Below are 20,102 nucleotides of genomic sequence, written 5' to 3'. Positions count from 1 at the left end.
GGGTTCGAGCCCTGCTCCAGGAAGATCCCACATGCCACGGAGCAACTAAGCCCGTGCGCCACAACTACTGAAGCCCGGGCGCCTAGAGCCCGTGCTCTGCAACAAGAGAAGCCACCCAATGAGAAGCCCACACACCTCAACGAAAAGTAGACCCCGCTCGCGGCAACTAGAGAAAGTCCGCGCACAGCAACAAAGACCTAACGCAGCCAAAAATAAAAATAAATAAATAAATTTATTTTAAAAAAAAAAGAAGAAATAGAGGGCCTGGTTCTTGCTCTGAAATAGGTTAGTGTTCTCTCTCTGAGGAAAAAGTCCTTCACAGATGCTCAGTTGCTTTTGAGAGTATGTTTGAGGAGCAGAAAATTGGAGGAACTTTTCACTTTCTGACCCCATATTGTCAAGGCACTGTGGGAGAATAAAGGCTGACCCATTTCCACCTCTGCAGAGGAAGGAGTCATCCTTATGGAGTGCCTTGTGTGTTTTTCTAGAACATTATGTAGGAATAATTAAAATTTTAGTGAACATGTCAATGTAAAAATGAACACTAAGGCTTTTTCATCTGGAAAATTTATTTACATCTAAGAAGTTCATATGCAAATGAAACACTACAGATTGATGAAGAGTTTAGGCTATTTCCCAGTTTATCTCTGAAATCAATTTTAAACTTAGGAAGGGTAGCACCATTCCCGTAAAGGGAAAATAAATCTTATTTTTTTCCTTCAGATAAAAAGATAATCTAATTATAATCATGTTGCTCCCTCTCTTCCTCCTTTATTTGATACATTTATTGGTTATCATCTGTGTTGCAGGGAATATACTACATTCCAGAGGACAGAGATGAGAGTAAAATGATTCCTTTCCCTCATGGAGTTCATAAGGAGTCAAAAATACTTGTATACAAATTATAATTCAGGGTAGACTGTATAGTAATAAAAAACGGACAAGTTACTTTTGTGCACACAGGAGGCTAGAAGTCTGCTTTAGAAAATGCCCTAATTTCCATAGATTTTTTTTTCCAGTAACTTTCTGATGTCATTGAAACATTTACCTGTGGTCAAATAACAATATTTTTGGAACACAGGATTATTTGTTTACGTTGGGTTTATGGCTGCTTTCACACCAGCAGAGCTGAGTACCTGCCATGGAGACTATATGTCCCACTGAGCCTAAGAAACTTGCTATATGGCCTTTAACAGAAAAAATTTGGCTTTTTCACCTTTCAGAAGCACTGACTTTTTATTGAAGAATTGAATAATTATCCTGAATGTATATGTTCCATGTTTTTTCAGATGTGTATAGATGCTGTTTTTATTAATAAAATACAAATGTATTAATATCACAGACTTTTTTTTAGTAATTATTATTATTTTCTCAGTCAGGGACTAATTAATGGTGTAGTTACTATTATGTCGGGCTCTGAGAGTGTCTTTATGTTAAAAAGGGGGTGGGGGGAATGGCCATATGCTTGAAAAGGTTTTTCCTGGAATTATTGGTGGGGTTTTATTCAGTTGGTAAAGATACAGGGAGGCCCTGAAAGCTACTTATAAAACCAGATGTGTTTTGGAATAGAATTGAATCCTGATAGTAACTTCGAATCCAAGCCATCTCTTTGGAGGCCCTTCAAGTATAATGACATGATCCCTACCCTGGTAGGAATTCATCTCTTGGCTTGCTTCTGTGAGGATATAAGGGTCAATGATATTTTACCTAAAATGACCTAAAACATTTGCATACCCAGGAACTGCCACATATTTGTAGCTGAAACCTATAAGAGGTCTTAGTCCAAAAGAGTGTATGTTTACCCTGGAGATGTGTGTCTGTTTGGTGTGTAGACCACACGTTTAAGCAAAAAGACTTATTTTTATCATATCACTAACTCTTATGAAAAACTTTCCTTAGGTATTGATGGCAGGTATTTAGTACAGAAAATACATGTATAATTTCAGTCATGTTCATTTCTTCTTATAACCAGAGATTCAAATTCGACTTTGCAGAAAAAGTTAGCTGCGATGCCGGACCACAGGGATGTTTCCCTCAGCCCGGAAGAGCGAGTCCGCGCCCTAAGCAAGCTGGGCTGTAATATCACCATCAATGAAGATATCACTCCACGCCGCTACTTTAGATCCGGAATAGAAATGGAGAGGATGGCGTCCGTGTATTTGGAAGAAGGAAACTTGGAAAATGCCTTTGTTCTTTATAATAAATTTATAACGTAAGTGTTTTATTTTAGAGGTCTTCAAAATGAGAAAATTGAGGAAAATATTTACATGGTATTTTGGTGAGACAGCTTAGATGCCGGCATGTTTTCATATTCAGACTGAATTTACAGTCTCCCAAAGCATGAGATGTCCAGGTTTTTAAGTTACCAAGTAATGTGCTCAAAGGCGGCCTCACACCATCTCTGAGGCTTAGGGATGAATGATCAGGGATGGGGCGAAGCTCAGGGATGTCAGACACCTTTCAACAGGCCAGCGCAGTAGCCAGCATGCCTCTTCCCTCTCTTCACAGATAAAATTTCTTGTTTTGTGTCAGTCTTCCTTCACAGGAATGCAAGCTTTATGAAAGCAGACATCATATTGTAGCTCCATCTACAACACCTGGAACGTGCCATTAACATTTTAAATATTTAATTTGATGGGTTGAGACTAGGGGATAAATTGACGATCCTAGGAAGGAACTGATTCCGGGACAGAGTGTAGTAGTTGGTTTCACATTGTGGTTAGTATTTTTTAAGGCAATTATTTAGCTGTGTAAGAATTGTATGTATAAAAGAGCTTCCAAAATATTGAGTGAAAGTGGCTTCATCAAAACAGCCATGTAAAAATATCACACTTCACATTAGATAGATATTTGTTAGTAAGATATCCTAGTTTGAACTAAAAGAAATGGGATTTGGGTTTTCCATACCAATTTGCCAGCTTACTGATTGGGAGGATCTCCTGTTACCAAAAATTATTTCATCTGAGCTGAACCCCTTATTTTTGTTTTAATTGGAAATCACACATTGATTAATTGTATTAGTTTAGTTGGGGACTTAACCTGAGAACATTCGAGAAGCTGAAAGATCAACTGTTTTAAATACTGCATCCATGATTCTACCATGGACGAAATTAAAGGCAGTTAATATGGTGTGCAAAGTGGGCTCTGCACTTTATTCAAGTGAATTAACTTCTTGGAAATTTAGAGAATGGTTGGCAACATTCATCCTACCTGGGAAAAATCGAGTTTCTATAAAGTTAAGCAATAACTATGAAATTGGACGTTATAAACTGTCATTGATAGCACACATTTTCCATTTTAGTTTCGGAACTATAAGTTACTAATGGATAATATTTTTTTTCACCTTCTTCTGGGTTTTATACACACACACACGTAAGTGTGGTAAAGGGCCACTACACTCTCTGAGTTACTGAGTAATCAGAATATTTGAATTCTCTCCTGTCATTAACGATATGACCATAGGTAATTTAGTTATCCTCTGTGAGTTCAGTTCCTCACCTGTATAAATGAAAGACTTATGGGTGAAAATCTCTGAGGTCTCTTCAACTCTAAATGTCTATGACTTTATGCTACTTACAAAAGCCTTAGGCAACTGACATACCTTATGTAGTTTCTTTAGGCTTTAATTTTCTTATTTGAGAGATAAGAGTTATAATACCATTCCTCTGTATTCTATAGATGAGATGATCAGTGTATGTGTGATTTGTAAACAACAGAACATCAGTAGCTATAAGGTATAACATATTCATTGATCAAAAATAGTATTTGCTTTAAGAGCTTTTCATTCATTTAACAAATATTTATTGAACATTCATTATGAGAGGGACACCATTCTACAGGCTAAGAATACATCAATAAGGAAAAAACAAAAACAAAAACAGAATTTCCTGCCCTTGTGGAAGCAATATCTTCACTTTACCTGGAAGCAATGTACCTGGTTTGCTGTACTGATTTCCCTTCATTTTTATTGTCCCTTGTTCCTCAAAGGTGATGAAAAATAATTAACTCTTAATTAGCACCTCCAAATCCACTAAGGATTCTGTCTGACATGTCTCTGAGTTATGAATTTTCATTTAAGAGTTTTTAATATAGACACCATGGCACTACTGATTCATCAGTGGCCCTTTGAGTCTTTCAATGGTGAGAAGGGGTTACATCCATCTTTCCAAACTCTTATATTTTCACGTGATCCTCAGTGTTGCCAGCACTACACATTAGTAAAATGGTGCTCAAGTGGGATTTAGTGCCGAAGACGCGAGAAAAACCAAAGTGATGTGGTCTCTTCAGGGAGCATCCCAACTTTAACCCTCTTAACCTCAGTGCTTAGTTTGCTGAGCTTAACTACCCTGTAATGCCAAAATCATACTTGGGCCAACCTTTGATGGAAAGGCAAATGGAAAGAATATAGGTTAAATAATGTTATTAACAATGTCCTTTTTGAAAAGGAGGCTCATTCTCAAATCAGAAGCCATCACTGAGCTTTTTCTGTCATATAATGCTAAGGACGTGTTTTCTTTTTCTGCAGTTTGTTTGTAGAAAAGCTTCCTAACCATCGAGATTACCAGCAATGTGCAGTACCCGAAAAGCAGGATATTATGAAGGTATTGTGGGATAGACTCTCCCCCGGGGGGTTCAAATGTTCCACAAGCATCCATTATTGATTCATCCCCTTCCTCTCCTCCTCTGTCTCATCCTCTCAAGAATTTAAGCACAAAAGATTCACTCCATTAGCTATGATGTTTCGATCTCTTCCTAGACCTTTAATCATCATTACTGTGGGATGTCTACTTGAAACGAGAAAAAAAAAAAAAGAAGAAAAAGATCAAGAATGTACTTAATCATCTTAAGACGTGAAGAAGGAATTATTTTATGATTCCTCCCAGAGATTGAAAGAATGGTTGTCTATTTCCCCATACTTATTTGAGACAGTCATTTTGACTGGTTTTGATTATTCCATACAATTCTGAACCCAAAACCTATTTGAATATCAGTGTTGATTATTAAGGCAGCCACAAAGTTCTAGTCATTTTCTTCTTATAGTACTAGCCTATGAGACAATAAAGTGTTTAGTGAGTGGCCTGAAATATTCCAAAGGAAAAGGAAGGTTGTTGAAATGTATTTATTTACCATCAACATTTGCTGCATATATAGTTTCAAATATCTTTAGCTAAGAATATATCCTTTTAGATAACATTTTTTAAATGTTTTCCATTTATTTGTCTTAAGTAGTTTGGATTGATTTTATATGATGGAAGATAAAACAATGTATACAAAGTCAATCACAGTATGAAATTTTAAATTACTCTCAAAAAATATTTTTCCACATAACAGAATAAAAACTTTCTTACCAGCTATGTCAGGCCTGGGGGTGCCTGTAAGCAGAACACAAATTTTTGTCAAATGGTCATCTACATTTAAAAATTTCTGTACACTATCTGAAGGGTCATTCATTATCAGGCCTTTGAGTAGCATTTCCCCTCAATTCTCTTGTTCATGTAAACTCAGAAAATTCTGTATGGAAACCAAGGCTGCCAAGGTGACTCTTTTACTCTAATTTTGGGTTGTTCTTATTTTTACTTGTAGGGAAAGAATTCTCCAAAAGCATATACATTTTCTGTTTGTGATTGAATAAATGGGTGGGTGGATGGATGGATGACAAAAGATTGGCTAGAGTTAGGAGTTTTAGTCCTAATGAGGCCATTAGCTAGTTGTATGACATTGGACAAGCCTTTCAATCTCTCTAGGCCTTTGTTTCCTCATCTCTACAAAGGCGGGGCTGGTGGGTGCTTGGACTGTATCAGATTTTCCTGCATTATGAATCACTGGGAAATTGTTTGAGATCCAGATCCCAATCCCTTCTCTGAACATGTTGTCTCAGTAGGTCTTGGGTTAGGCCTGGGCATCTATATTTTTATAAAAAGTACCTCAGCTGCTTTTTACAGTCTGTTAAGCCTAGGGATCCCTACTCATGGTGTTCTCTGAGGTCTCTTCTAACTATGATGCCATAAAATTTACCTACCATGGAATGTGCAGTTACAAACCCACTACCTAAAAATGAGGTACCTACTAAACAAAATGCTTATCTAACCAGTGAAGTCAATAAAGGTCTTACAAAGGGGATAATTTTTTCTCTTCTCTACTGATAAGTTATATTTTGGAGCCCTAGAGAAGATTGATTTTTCCACGATCATCTTTGGTTACTTGTGTCTTGATTTCTAATGCACATACCAGCTGCTTTTCTTTCTCAGCTGATGATCTGAAAGCTGACTATACTGAAAATCCCACTAATCAATATGTATATATATATTTTTAAAAGAAACTGAAGGAGATTGCATTCCCAAGGACAGATGAATTGAAAAAGGACCTTTTAAAGAAATATAACGTAGAATACCAAGAATATTTGCAAAGCGAAGTAAGTTCAGTGGGTACATTTATTGCATGACTGTTTTCTGTGCAAATATTTTTTGAATTTCGTTTTAATGAGTTTTTCAAATGTCATATGCATTCAAATTAAAAATTAAAAATACAGTGATATAAAACCCATAAAAAATTCATGTTGATATCCTGCTTAAGCACTTGCACCAAGGATGTGGTATTTTTATTTCCTGACAACATCTAATAAAGTGAAGCATTAGAAAATAGACTTCTTACAGTGATTTAAACAGAGCTTTTTGACCAACTCTTGCCAATGTAATCTTGAGCCAGATGGCTGCTGTTTAGCAATGAAAGGAGACAGTAAGAGAGGTAGGGAGAACAGTATATGGTTTCTGATGTGTCTAATTATGTATGCCTTGGAAATGTGAATTTGATTCTTAAATATTATAATCAGTATAACATCTAGATGGAATAATGGCTAACCATATGAGTGAAATGTAATCATATCACCAAGGGGTGATGGCTCCTGGATTCTTATTAAATAGAGAGTGAAAATGAAAATGATGTCTGAGACTGAAGGCCATTGAAGGAAGAAGCTGACCCATCAGTCTATAAGATACTCCAGTTCAACACTTGATCTCTTAATGTTTACAGCATAATGATAAAGGTTGTTTTGCTTCTTCGTTTGGCTATGTGTTTATGTGCTTTGGAAGTTGTCACTTTTACTGACTCTCAGTTCAGTCCGATCTTGTTACCTCGGAGTGTGGTCACAGGCCTTCTCTACTTCCTTTGGTATAGCTAGAAGGCAGATTTGAGTGAGTTGTTTGCACTGAGTGACAGAAGGAATGTTGAAATGAGAAGATTTCCTCCAGTGTGGATACTGATGATTTGATTTGAACTATAAAAGATAAAAGTGATTTTGGCGGCTTGGACAGAACTGTAGGAAGGGATTTAACTTAACAACAGTCCATTTAAGTTCCCTTCCCTACTCAGCCATGTGCACGCTTGTCCCCTCAGGAGCTCTCTGGGAGGAGAAGCCTCAGCAGTTGTTACCTGGTCTGCCTTTGGTGACACCAATTACTTCATAGTCCACAGTAGGATCCCAAGCATATGACATGTAGAAACCTTTGGGGGATAGAATGGCAGGCTTTACGCCTTGGAGAGATGAACAGACACACTGAGAAGCCTTTGCTACAGGCAACACTCACATCACCTGGGAGCCTGTTGGAATGCAGATTCTCAGGCCCCACCCCAGACCCACCGAAGGCCAATCTGCCCTATAACAAGACCTAGAGTGCATATCAAAGTGTAAGCTGATATGCTGTAAACTTGCACCGCTGTAAGCTCTGTCCCCCACCCCACCCCTGCCTTATAGTAGCTCCCAAAGTCTAGTTTTCATCAGAATTATTTGGGAAGCTTGTTAAAGATTTATTCTCTGACCTAATAATGCCTGGATATTTTTGTTAAGACTGGGGAGCTTGGGAATCTTCATTTTTAACAAAACTCCTAGTAGTTTGTTCTGATAGAGTTGATTGGACCACATTCTGAGAACCATTTGTTAGTGATTCCCCCTTCTCCATAAAGTTCCAGCAGTATGAGTTATAGAGTCAAATGCAAAAGCTTCTAGGGTGGCACTGTCCCATAGAACTTTGTATGATGATGGAAATGCTCTATTTGGCACTTTCTGATATGGGAGGCACTAACCTGTGGTACTTCAAATGTGGCTAGTGAGAACTGAGGAGTTGAATTTCTAATTTCATTTCATTTTAATTAAACTTAGATAGTCGCACGTAGCTAGTGGCTACTATATTGGACAATGCAGTCCAGGGTGATACAACTATTTCTGAGATATGGTCTGATCAGTCAGGCTGTGCAGACAAGCCTGACTTTGATTTACTAATATATAAAAGCACAGGAGGGTGGAGGGAACTTGATTGTCCTGGCCTGTCTCTGGTAAAATATGAGTGGATTTAGAACTGCTCCCGTAATCAGATTAAGGGGCTTTTGCCACGATGTTATATATTTTCCTGGCAGTCTCAGGAGTGTCCCTGTGGGCATATCGCAGTATCTAGCTGTGTCTCTCTGTCTGCTAGAAGATTGAAACTGTCTAATCCCAGTTTGATGCTTTTGCCTTGGAAACTAACCTTTTCTTCTGGCAACCACATTTTTTTAGAACAAATATAAAGCTGAAATTCTCAAAAAACTGGAGCATCAGAGATTGATAGAGGCAGAAAGGAAGCGGATCGCTCAGATGCGCCAGCAGCAGCTAGAATCGGAGCAGTTCTTGTTTTTCGAAGATCAGCTCAAGAAGCAAGAATTAGCCCGGAGTCAGATGCGAAGCCAGGAATCTCCAGCAGAGTCAGAGCAGATTGATGGGAGTGCTTTGTCCTGCTTTTCCACACACCAGAACAATTCCTTGCTGAATGTATTTGCAGATCAGCCTAATAAAAGTGATGCAACCAATTACGCTGGCCACTCACCTCCCGTAAACAGGGCCTTAAAGCCAGCTGCAACTCTAAGTGCTGTTCAGAGTAAGTGAGGAAATGCACCCCACTAGACATGGAATCTCCTCTAATGGAACTGTATTTCTGTGACACCTGGGAGGGGTCTCCTCATTTTATTGTTAGTTGTGGTAGTTCCCCTACATGATGTGGTGTGAATGACAATATCACCTGACTTTTGCTATATGTAACCTCAGAATTCAGGAAACGTGATTGACCCCCTGGTAGAACAGAGACTCCATAATAAACAGCACTGTATTTGATCATGGTACAGAGATTTTAAAAGAGAGAAATTCCGAGCATTTTTTTTTTTTCCTTTCACGTATTTTGACCAAGAAGCACTGAATCCTAAAGGTAAACACACTGGAGAGGAAAGAAGATGCTGGAAAACTTGTTGGTTCAGAACCTTGTTCAGTCATTAAATTTAAATATTTAGCATTTCCCTGGCCCAGGAGGATCTGTACACATGGGTGTTAACCTCCAAAGGGGTTATGTGTTTCTGCCAAAAGTTAGTGCTCCTGGACTGCTACATCAGTGCTGGCAGCTTTCCAAAACCAAACGGGAAAATTTCCCAGCAGACACTGTTAAGTGGAGTTTATATTTCCATTTATTTTGAAAGAGTTATGATAAGCAACCATTTTATAAATTACTCTACTGCCAATTATTTCCAAAAACATGGTGCTTTTACCTAATGATCCCCAACTTTCATAAGATATAAGTAACACATGGCAAACACAAAAAAAGATTTATCCTACCACTTATAGAATATGAGACGTATTCTATGCAGCCTATGCAATTTGTGCCAAAAGAAAACACACACATACATGTAAATAGTTGATGTAAGGCACAAAGATGTAAAAGTGCTTCCACCTTCCCACTTGTATATAAATAATTTATACGCAAGGGGTAATTTTACCTTCCTTCTAGTCAATGTTCACTATTACAAGTCTTAAAATGAAATACAGAAAGTGGAGCACCTGATTATTTCATTTTTGAAATTTATATTTACCTGCAGTCACTTGCTAAAACAGTTTTGAAGGATGGGATGTAAGGTTTGTTCTTTTTGTTTTTTCTCCCTTTTCTGTTTCTTAGATTTAGTGGTTGAAGGACTGAGATACGTCGTTTTATCAAGAGATCTTTGCCACAGATTTCTGCTCCTGGCAGAATCTAATACAGTGAGAGGAATCGAAACCTGTGGAATACTCTGTGGGAAACTGGTATGGTCTTTGTTTCATATCTTCCCTGCACAGGATACTTTCAGTAGAGCTGGCTTTCTTGTGATAAGCTGAGCAGAACAAAAGCATCCTAAGTTTTGTAAACATTATGAAATTAATATAGATTAATTTCATAAAACTACTCTCATTATTAATGGAATTATCCTTCTAGAAAATGGATTGTAAAATTTCAGAGATACTATAAAAGTTTATTGTAAAGAACTAATCAAACCATAAGTTAAATCTTTGTTTAGAAAAAGGGTGGCTTTCAGATTTTCAGATTTCCAGAACCATCTAGTTTTCTGAATCACATTTCCGTTGCAATTGTTAGTTTCACATATATTCCTATAATTAACTCAACCTGCTTTTGTCTGTTGTAGGTATAATCTTGCCACCCTTTTTCAGATACATGCAGAATAAAGCTAGGGTTTTGTTGTTTTAAGGCAGTAGTTTCAACAAACTGAAATCTTATAGCACAGGTCATATTTAAGTATGGAAGATTTTATCAGAAATAAGTGATGAAAGACAATATCAAACTAGAAGGAGACAAAAGAGAGCAGATACATTTAATTTCCTACTTCAAGAAAGAGGAACAATGTTTCTTTGGAAGTGCCTTTGTACCCTCTGTAGGGTATCAGTTTATGTTTCTAAGTCCAGGCACATTTTCATCCCTGAACATTTACCTGGGAACTGTTATTTAACTGAATAAGATGTTTCATTCAACACACATTCTCCTACTGTGTTCCAGTGTTGCATCATCACATTTCCCCCAGGGCAGAAGAAACACAGGAGACAAGCAAAGGAGAGTGACCTGCCATCTCCTCCCCACAGCCACCTTCTTTGCCCGGCAGGGGGCAGTATGCTATGGTTGCTTCTTCCCCAAGACCACATGTTGTACTTAGTTTGAGTCACTCATTCATTGATTCATTCTTCATTCATTCCTTCATTAGACAGGCATTCAGTCGCCTACAACAGCCTCAGTCTTTGCCACATGATGCTTATAAAGAACCAGAGAGATGATTAATTATAAATGGAGCTGGGTGCTCTCAGTGGAAGTGCAGGGTATCATGGGAAGCTGTAACTGGGAAACCCTGTCTGGGAGGGTCAAGAAGGGGTTCCTTGAAAGCCGACGTTTATACTACATACGTTTAGAATACATAAAGTTAGCCATGAAAGGAGGGGCTGGGATGGAGAGAAGTATTGTAATCAAGGCCAAAGGAATAGGGCCCAGTTTGCAGAAGTGCCCTAAGACTAGAGACAAGATGGTGCTGTGCAAGGATGGACAACTTCCCATCACACAAACTTCTTTTTTCTGAGGATCCTATCACTACTTTACAACCCTCTTCCTTTCAACTCCTTTTACCTAAGGGGGGCAATTTGTTTTTCCTTTCTCTTTATCTAATTACCAATCCAAAACATTACCTTAATTATGGAAAATCCCATTGAATTCCACCACCACCCCCCAATAGTAGAAGAAAGTCATAAATCTTCACGCGAAATTAAATAACAATTAATAAACTAAAAACAAGACCATCAACCTTCACAAACCTTAGAAATGTCCTTCAATAAAACCACAACATGATTTAATTAACATCTCCCTGCCAAATAAACCTGCTGCTGTTTTGTTCTGATTTTTTCCTTTGCAGACGTAATATAAAACACCATTATTTATTAGCTAAACTTCCAGGGACCAGCCCAGGATGCTAATTCCTATTTATGATACATTTTATATTGTGAAAATGGGTTTCAGGCTCCAAACAACTGACTCTCAAATTTTTGGCAGATGGTCCGTGTTCAAGTATGGGGCTTTGTTTTTGAATTGTGATGGGGTCGGGGTGGGAGGAGGATGATATAAGTGGTGGGCACTTTCTAGTCTTATTACAACATTATACTTCCTACTCAGGCTTTTTTTTTTCTGTCAGATGCTTATTATTCTCTTTGCTATTTGTTTTTCAGACGCATAATGAATTTACTATTACCCACTTAATCGTGCCAAAACAGTCTGCGGGACCAGACTATTGCGACGTGGAGAATGTAGAAGAATTATTCAGTGTTCAGGATCAACACAATCTCCTCACTCTGGGATGGATCCATGTACGTTTCACCTTTTGGGTTTCAGTTTACTTATTTATTTTTTTTGGCGGGCTGTTTTCCTTCTGGAGGAAGTTTAGCTTAAGAAATAGTTTCTTATTTTTTAAATTTTCAAGTGTAATAAATGTCATCGTTTTAAAGCATTTTCTTCAATGTTAGGCCGTGTCTACATCTGTCAAATCCAGATTTGGAGAGGGCTATAGTCTGCTTTTTCCTACCGTTCCAAGTTGAAAGAGAGATAAACGTTTGGAAATCAGCTGACTTGTTCTGATGACTTTATGTAGTCTAATGGAGACCTAGGCAGATTTTTAACTAATATGATTAGACAATTATTAACATTCTGTTTCCCATGGCTGTGGGTCTAGAGTAAATTATTTTAAGAAAATTTCTGAAAAGGTCTCTTTTAAAAAGGTGTTTGTACATATCAAATAGGGACCTTACCCTCCACTTCACCTCCCCTACAGGCCAAGGATGTACGCGTCGCTGTATAAACAGCCACGGAGTAGGGCCAAAAACACTGGGTTCCAACATCCACCAGGCCACCATAGGAGCAGGAAAGGGCTTACAAATCAAAAGACATGAGTTTAAATATCAGCTCTGCTAAGAATTCACTATAGGAATGTTGGCGAGTTATTTAAGCAATCTGAGCATCAGCTTTATCATCTATAAAATGGGGACCATAATAATGGACTTCATGTGATAGTGAGATAATGTCAGTGAATTTCTTAGCACATTTTTTCTAAGAGCTCAGAATATTGTAGCTGATGATATTTGGTGATGATACTGTACTTTTCCTATCCGTGGTTTCATCTATCTGGGGACATTTTTCCGTTCAGTCTCACACATCTGGGCCTGGGGTAGGAACAAGTCATCTCACGGCATGAGATGCTAGTCAGGATTTCCAGGGCACATCCTAGGCACCTCCAAGGGCCTCTGAAGAGTGAGAAGGAGCCATTTTTTATTTTACTTGCTTTATAGAGAAGTATTGAGGAGGAGCAGGACACACATCCTCACCCACACCTCAACACACACACACACACACACACACACACACACACACACAATCACCAAGCTTTTGGTGTTTTGTAATTCAGGAGGGCAGAGGAGACTAGTCCTAGCTCCACCTGCAAATTACTGTGTGCCTGTACAGTCCTTCAATCAGGACTCCTAGCGTCCTGTTTCCAGGTTCCCTCATTGATCCAATAGGGCTAATGAATGCCTTCTCTCCCTCACCGGATTTGTGTGAGCTGTAAGCAACATACTGGACGTGAAAGCCCTTTGAAAACTATAAACCACCTCTCAAATACAAGAAATTATTTATAATGAAGACTTTGCAAAAATTTTCTGTATGTCTGTTTTCCTTACCAGTATGCGCCTTACTGTTTGCTTAGAAATTGGGTAATTTTAAGGCATTATTTAGTTTAATGTAATTTCTGTAACAAGAATGCATTTTAAAGGAAACAAATTGTAGCAAAGCAATTGTAACATAAACTGAGAAAGAATGACAGTTAAATTACACTTAGGTTGAAAAGTCAGTGTTAGTTTATCTCATAAAACATTTCCCAGATCAGAAACAAAAAAGATTTTCCCTTATGACATGTACATATAATGTATGCAATAATGAAATCATTTAAATAATGAATTTAGCATAATTTTAGAATCCTAAGACTTTGTTTTTTTTAATTTTACCATGTCAGATTGTTGTGGTTCAATGAAATCAGTAACATGTTGTATTTCTAAACTTCAGTGGTTGTAATGACTTTTTGTTATGGTTTTTATTGGCACAACAATAGCAACAAATTCCAGAGCTAATATTTTTCAGATATACATTGGTCATAGCAAAGAAAGGTTGAATCAGAATCAGATGGATCCAGATTTCAATTTAGACGTCTCATCTTAACTAGCTCTATGCCCTTCAGCATGTTATTTACTCTTCTGCTTAGCTCAGTTTCCTCATCTGGTAAAATGGGGATAATAACAGCACTCATCTCATCTTGTAAAATTAATTCATGGAAAAGTGATTAGTTCAGTGCCTGGCATGTTATTCAATTGTGATAAATGGCATCAGCTGCTGATGTTGTCATCATCGTCATTACCATCATCATCATCATTTTTATCTCCATAGAATGGGGGCATGGGATTGGAGCACCATTCTCCCATGGGAGAGCTGTCCTTATTGGAGCTGGAGTGATTCCTCTTGGCAGAAATGAAGGACTCAGAATATCTTAAGGTGCAACACAAAGACACAAAACAGAAACAATGAAAACAAAACAAAAACAAACAACAGAATGTCTTAACAGTGTGCATTCAGTCTGGAAATAAGTTGAAGGGAGAGTGATTTGTCTGTTTGACAATCTGCTTGCTGCCTCCATGGCACTAGAGCTTCTTTGAACACTTCTTACTTTTTCATCAAGGCATAGAAAGCTCTATGTATGAATAGAAGGTTTTCACTGAATCAGGTAATAGGCAGTCAGACCCTCCCACTCATGCCCTCACTAAAGATTGGGGCTTTAAAAGTTAATTTCTATTCTTCAGTTGATCTAGGTCTTTGCAGACCCATAGTTATTTTTTCCCTGCCGAACATTTATCTTTCTATAAAGAGGTATCAATGGATTTTACCTTCATTTTCTTAAATAAAGTAGAAAGGGGTTTTGAAATCTTGCATTTCTTCAACAGATCATAGTTATGTGTAAAGGCATGAAGGGGTTTCTATGGGCCTATGCCCTCTAGTTAATAATGACAACATTAGACAGTCTCTTCAATAAGACGTGCTGGCAAAAGTGTAAAACAGCTACATGTAGAAGAATGAAATTAGAACACTCTCTAACGCCATACACAAAAATAAACTCAATATGGATTAAAGACCTAAATGTAAGATGGGATACTATAAAACTCTTAGAGGAAAACATAGGCAGAACCCTCTCTGACATAAATCACAGCAAGATCTTTTTCGATCCACCACTTAGAGTAATGAAAAAAAAAAAAGATAATAAATAAATAAATAATAAACAAATGGGACCTAATTAAACTTAAAAGCTTTTGCACAACAAAGGAAACCATAAACAAAAGGAAAGACAACCCACAGAATGGGAGAAAATATTTGCAAATGAAGCAACTGACAAGGGATTAATCTCTAAAATATACAAACAGCTCATGTAGCTCAATATCAAGAAAACAAGCAACCTAATCAAAAAATGGGCAGAAGATCTAAATAGACATTTCTCCAAAGAAGACATACAGATGGCCAAAAGCACATGAAAAGATGTGTAACATCACTAATTATTAGAGAAATGCAAATCAAAACTACAATGCAGTATCACCTCACACCAGTCAGAATGGGCATCATCAGAAAGTCTACAAACAGTAAACACTAGAGAGGGTGTGGAGAAAGGGAACCCTCCTGAACTATTGGTGGTAATGTAAATTGGTACAACTGCTATGGAGAACAGTATGGAGGCTCCTTAAAAAACTAAAAATAGAACTACCATATGATCTAGCAGTCCCACTCCTGGGCATATATCTGGAGAAAACCATAATTCAAAAAGATACATGCACCCCAATGTTCATTGCAGCACTATTTACAATAGCTAAGACATGGAAGCAACCTAAATGTCCATCAACAGATGAATAGATAAAGAAGATGTGGTACATATATACAATGGAATATTACTCAGCCATAAAAAAGAATGAAATAATGCCATTTGCAGCAACATGGATGGACCTAGACATTATCATACTAAGTGAAGTAAGCCAAACAGAGAAAGACAAATATCATATGATATCACATACATGGAATCTAAAAGAAAATGATACAAATGAACTTAAATACAAAATAGAAATAGACCCACAGACATAGAAAACAAACTTATGGTTACCAAAGGGGAAAGGGGGAGAGGGATAAATTTGGAGTTTGGGATTAACATATACATACATATATACATGATATATAAAATAATCAACAAGGACCTATTGTATGGCACAGGGAACTCTCCTCAATATTCTATAATGATCTATATGGGAAAAGAATTTGAAAAAGAATGGATATCTGTATATGTATAACTGAATCACTTTGTTGTACATCTGAAACTAACACAACATTGTAAATCAACTATATTCCGATATAAAATAAAAATTAAATTTAAAAATGACAACATTACAATAAAAACAGCAATAACAACAGCAATCATAAAAGCTAATGATTTTGATTCCTATCTATCTCTGTGCTAGGCACTGTTTTAAGAATTTTACATGGATTGTCTCATTTAAGTTTCATAACAATCCCATGAAGAAAATGATTATTATCCTTATTTTACAATTGCTGAAATAGGCATGAGGAGGTTATGGAATCTTCGCAGTGTCTTACAACCAGGGAGCGATGGAGCCAGGACCCAGCATGATGGGGATGTTGGATACATGCTTTAAGTGGTCACATCCCTTTTTCAAGGGTGGTTGGGGTTTGCTGTGAATTGCAAATCATGGGGGTGCACGTGTTTGTCTCTCCTAAACACAGGTCTGTATATAGCCCCAAACCTGGAAGACAGCTCTTTTAATTTATAGTCTCCCCTTCCCTCCCGTCATGTGAGATGAGTCCCAAACATCTTCAACACCTCGGAGAGCTCTGTTCCCTCATCTGTAGGGAATGGGGATCCATGAAGGGATAGCAGCATAGTGTGGAATATTCAGCGAAACTCCTCCTTTTATGTCCACGGTGTTGTATATGAGTATCTCTGGGTTTCCAATCACGGTTCTGCTCCTTGCGAGCAAGTCCCTTAAAGGAGTCTCAGGATCCTTGTATGTAAAACTGAGTCACTAAGTATCTCCCAGATGAGTTGTGATGATTAAAGGAAGATCTATGTAAAGGCTTTGGCAAATTTTCAGTTTTACGTTTCCCAATAAGCAGAAAGTACATAAACACTCCCAAGAGCCTCTTCTCAAAGTCGTCGTTATTCCATAGATGCATAAAGGGAAGGATTATGTCAGCAAGACATTTTCAGAATCCTCATTTGATTAATGATGGTAAAAAAGAAAAAGCAAATAAACTAGAGTTTTTTCTTGGCATGGGCTCTGACTTTGGCCAGCACTCAGCTATTGATTGTCCAATAGGATTGTCCAGTAAGAGTGTCCTCTTTTCTTTTTATAGACACATCCAACCCAAACTGCGTTCTTATCCAGTGTTGATCTCCACACTCACTGTTCTTATCAGCTCATGTTGCCAGAGGCCATTGCCATTGTCTGTTCACCGAAGCATAAAGAGTAAGTATGACTATTGAGAGGGTTCAAGTAAGGCTTTGTCTGGGTCTGCTAGGTTCAAGTGTGTCCACACACCAGGTTGTAGCACTTGGATAAGTAGGCAAACCATGCCCTTGGGAAAAAGAGATTGGTGCCTGCTGGCTTCCATAACTTGTAGGTCTGCCATCTTTTGCTTCTTAAGGTCCTTTCCCTGGTAGAATTACTGGTTTTCCTTCTTTACATGACCTTGAAGTGGATAAAGCAGATGTTATTCCAGTTTGCTGTCTGAGATCTTAGTTCTATTGTATGATTACTGCTGTGAGAAAATTTCCAGCCTTGGGAGTTCCCTGGCAGTCCAGTGGTTAGGACTCTGCACTTCCACTGCAGGGGGCACGGGTTCGATCCCTGGTCCGGGAACTGAGATCCCACATGCTGAATGGTGCGGCCAAAAAAAAAAAGAGGAGAAAATTCCTAGCCTTAGCTTAATTATCTCCAAAACCTTCCTAAATTTGGAGGACAATGATTATATTAGCACAATTATGAGCAGAGGAGTCAGACAAACTGATATCGGAATCCCAGTTTGGTACCTGACCACTGTGAGCCTCAGTCTCTTCATCCCTGACACTTACCCATCACAGATTGATGTGAAGGTGAAACTAGATGATAGTCTACATAAAGGGCTTAGCGTAGTGCCTGGCACCACAGCCAGCACTTAGTAAATATTTCCTGCAGCTATAAATACTATTTATTTCTCAGAAATATTGCAGGTTCAGTTCCAGATCACTACAATATAGCAACTGACACAATGAAGTGAGTCACATGAATGTTTTGGTTCCCCAGTGCATATAAAAGTTTTATGTTTACATTGCAGACTATTAAGTGTGCAGTAGCATTATGTCTAAAAAAACAATGTACATACCTTAATTTAAAAATACTTTATTGCTCAGAAATGCGAATTATCATCTGAGTCTTCAGCAAGTCATAGATCACTGATCACACTTTACCATAACAAATATAATAATGGAAAAGTTTGAAATATTGTGAGAATTACCAAAATGTGACAAAGAGACGTGAAGTGAGCAAATGCTGGAAAATGGCTCCAGTAGACTTGCTCAACGCAGAGTTGCCACAAACCTTCAATTTGTAAAAATGCAGTATCTTCGAAGTGCAATAAAGTGAAGTACAATAAAATGAGATATGCATGTATTAGAGAAATTAGAAATATCCATCACCTGTAATTTCCTCCTATGGGGTCTCAGCTTTTCTCCCAAGGTCTCACAGCAGTTCAGGCACTTGGCGGTAGCATCGGTCTCTTCAGTCTTCCTCTAGGCCATCAGCACAACACTGGTTTAAAAAAAATCACTGTAAAATTTTTAGTTTGTCGTTTCTTTCTCCATTCCCTTTGAAGAGTATGTATGCTTGTGCCATTCAAATTAAAGCATCTGGAAAGCCCAAATGACCCTGAATTTTTGTACCTTTTTTTCACTCTGAAACTTAGCACCTGCATCTTCAGGCTCACCAATGCTGGCATGCTTGAGGTTTCCGCTTGTAAAAAGAAGGGCTTTCATCCACACACCAAGGACCCCAGGCTGTTCAGTGTGAGTAGACAACGTTGGTTATTTTGGGCACATAGTGTTTATTTTTCACCCCCTCCTTTTTTTTTTGATTGAAATATAGTTGATGTAATATGTTACTTTCTGGTATACAATATAGTGACATTTTCATACCTTATGAAATGATCACCATGATAAGTCTAGTAACCATCTGTCCCCATACTAAGTTATTAAAATATTATTGACCATATTCCTTACGCTATATATTACACCCCTGTGGCTTAAAAAGATGTGAGATATATATATATACATGCACACAATGAAATATTACTCAACCATAAAAAAAAACGAAATCTTGCCATTTGCAACAACGTGGATGAATCTAGAGGGTATTATGTTAAGTGAAATAAGTCAGACAAAGAAAGACAAACACCATATGATTTCACTTATATGTGGAATCTAAAAGACAAAACAAACAAAACAGAGTCATAAATAGAACAAATGCGTGGTTGCCAGAGGGAAGGGGGTTTGCAGGTGAAATAGGTGAAGGAGATTAAGAGGTAGAGACTTCCAGTTATAAAACACATAAGCCTCTTTTTCTATTTTTAAGGAGAGAAATAGTAGCACTATAATATAGGATAAAACACTTTATTGCTTAGTTTGGAATTTTCTTATCTCATAAAATTAATCAATCTTTGTACTTTCTTCTGATTTCTTGTCATTACTATTTTACTTACAAAAGAATGGCAGTATTTCTGTAGCAGAGTTGATTATACATAAAGTTTCCTTTCCATTTACGTATCTGTGTGATACTTAAACAATTAACAGTTTTCTCCAGGGTTCCAGCAAGCAAACGATTATTAAAGAAAATGATATTAAATGTGTCCTGAATTATTTCTGCTTGATATGGCCAAATTAGTTTTTCATAACAGTTCAATGAAAACTGTAATCCTATTTTTTTGATTAGCTTTGTATAGCCCCAAAGTAACATTATTGGAGTACATCTTTTCCTGTTTGCTTGGCTGTTCCCTGGCTGTGACATCAGAGAAACAGTATTTTGAACTTAGAATTTATTTAAAATGAAAATTACTTGCACCTGTTGTAAACATTTTCTTGTTGTCGAAAATGAATACATATGA

General features: G+C 37.6%; 1 protein-coding gene across 13 annotated transcripts in view; it reads left to right on the top strand.

Annotated features, from left to right (window-relative positions):
- The window catches only part of STAMBPL1 (STAM binding protein like 1), a 45,083-nt gene that overhangs the window by 24,531 nt on the left and 450 nt on the right, over positions 1-20,102 (top strand). For 11 of the 13 annotated variants that reach the window (XM_036829378.1, XM_036829384.1, XM_036829388.1 and 8 more), the window contains 8 exons: positions 1,995-2,212; positions 4,526-4,601; positions 6,317-6,412; positions 8,549-8,906; positions 9,969-10,093; positions 12,047-12,184; positions 17,322-17,434; positions 18,909-19,008. In XM_036829378.1, the coding sequence (XP_036685273.1) occupies positions 1,995-2,212; positions 4,526-4,601; positions 6,317-6,412; positions 8,549-8,906; positions 9,969-10,093; positions 12,047-12,184; positions 17,322-17,434; positions 18,909-19,008 (1,224 nt within the window). Of the gene's footprint in view, positions 1-1,972; positions 2,213-4,525; positions 4,602-6,316; positions 6,413-8,548; positions 8,907-9,968; positions 10,094-12,046; positions 12,185-14,306; positions 14,412-17,321; positions 17,435-18,908; positions 19,009-20,102 lie in introns of those variants that run through there. The other 2 variants (XM_036829390.1, XM_036829391.1) reach the window with 2 other exon arrangements.

This window comes from Balaenoptera musculus, chromosome 16, assembly GCF_009873245.2.
Source record: "Balaenoptera musculus isolate JJ_BM4_2016_0621 chromosome 16, mBalMus1.pri.v3, whole genome shotgun sequence".
Taxonomy (NCBI): Eukaryota; Metazoa; Chordata; class Mammalia; order Artiodactyla; family Balaenopteridae; genus Balaenoptera; species Balaenoptera musculus.
Note: the sequence above shows the minus strand (reverse complement) of the source record. Positions and strands in the feature narration are given on the sequence as shown.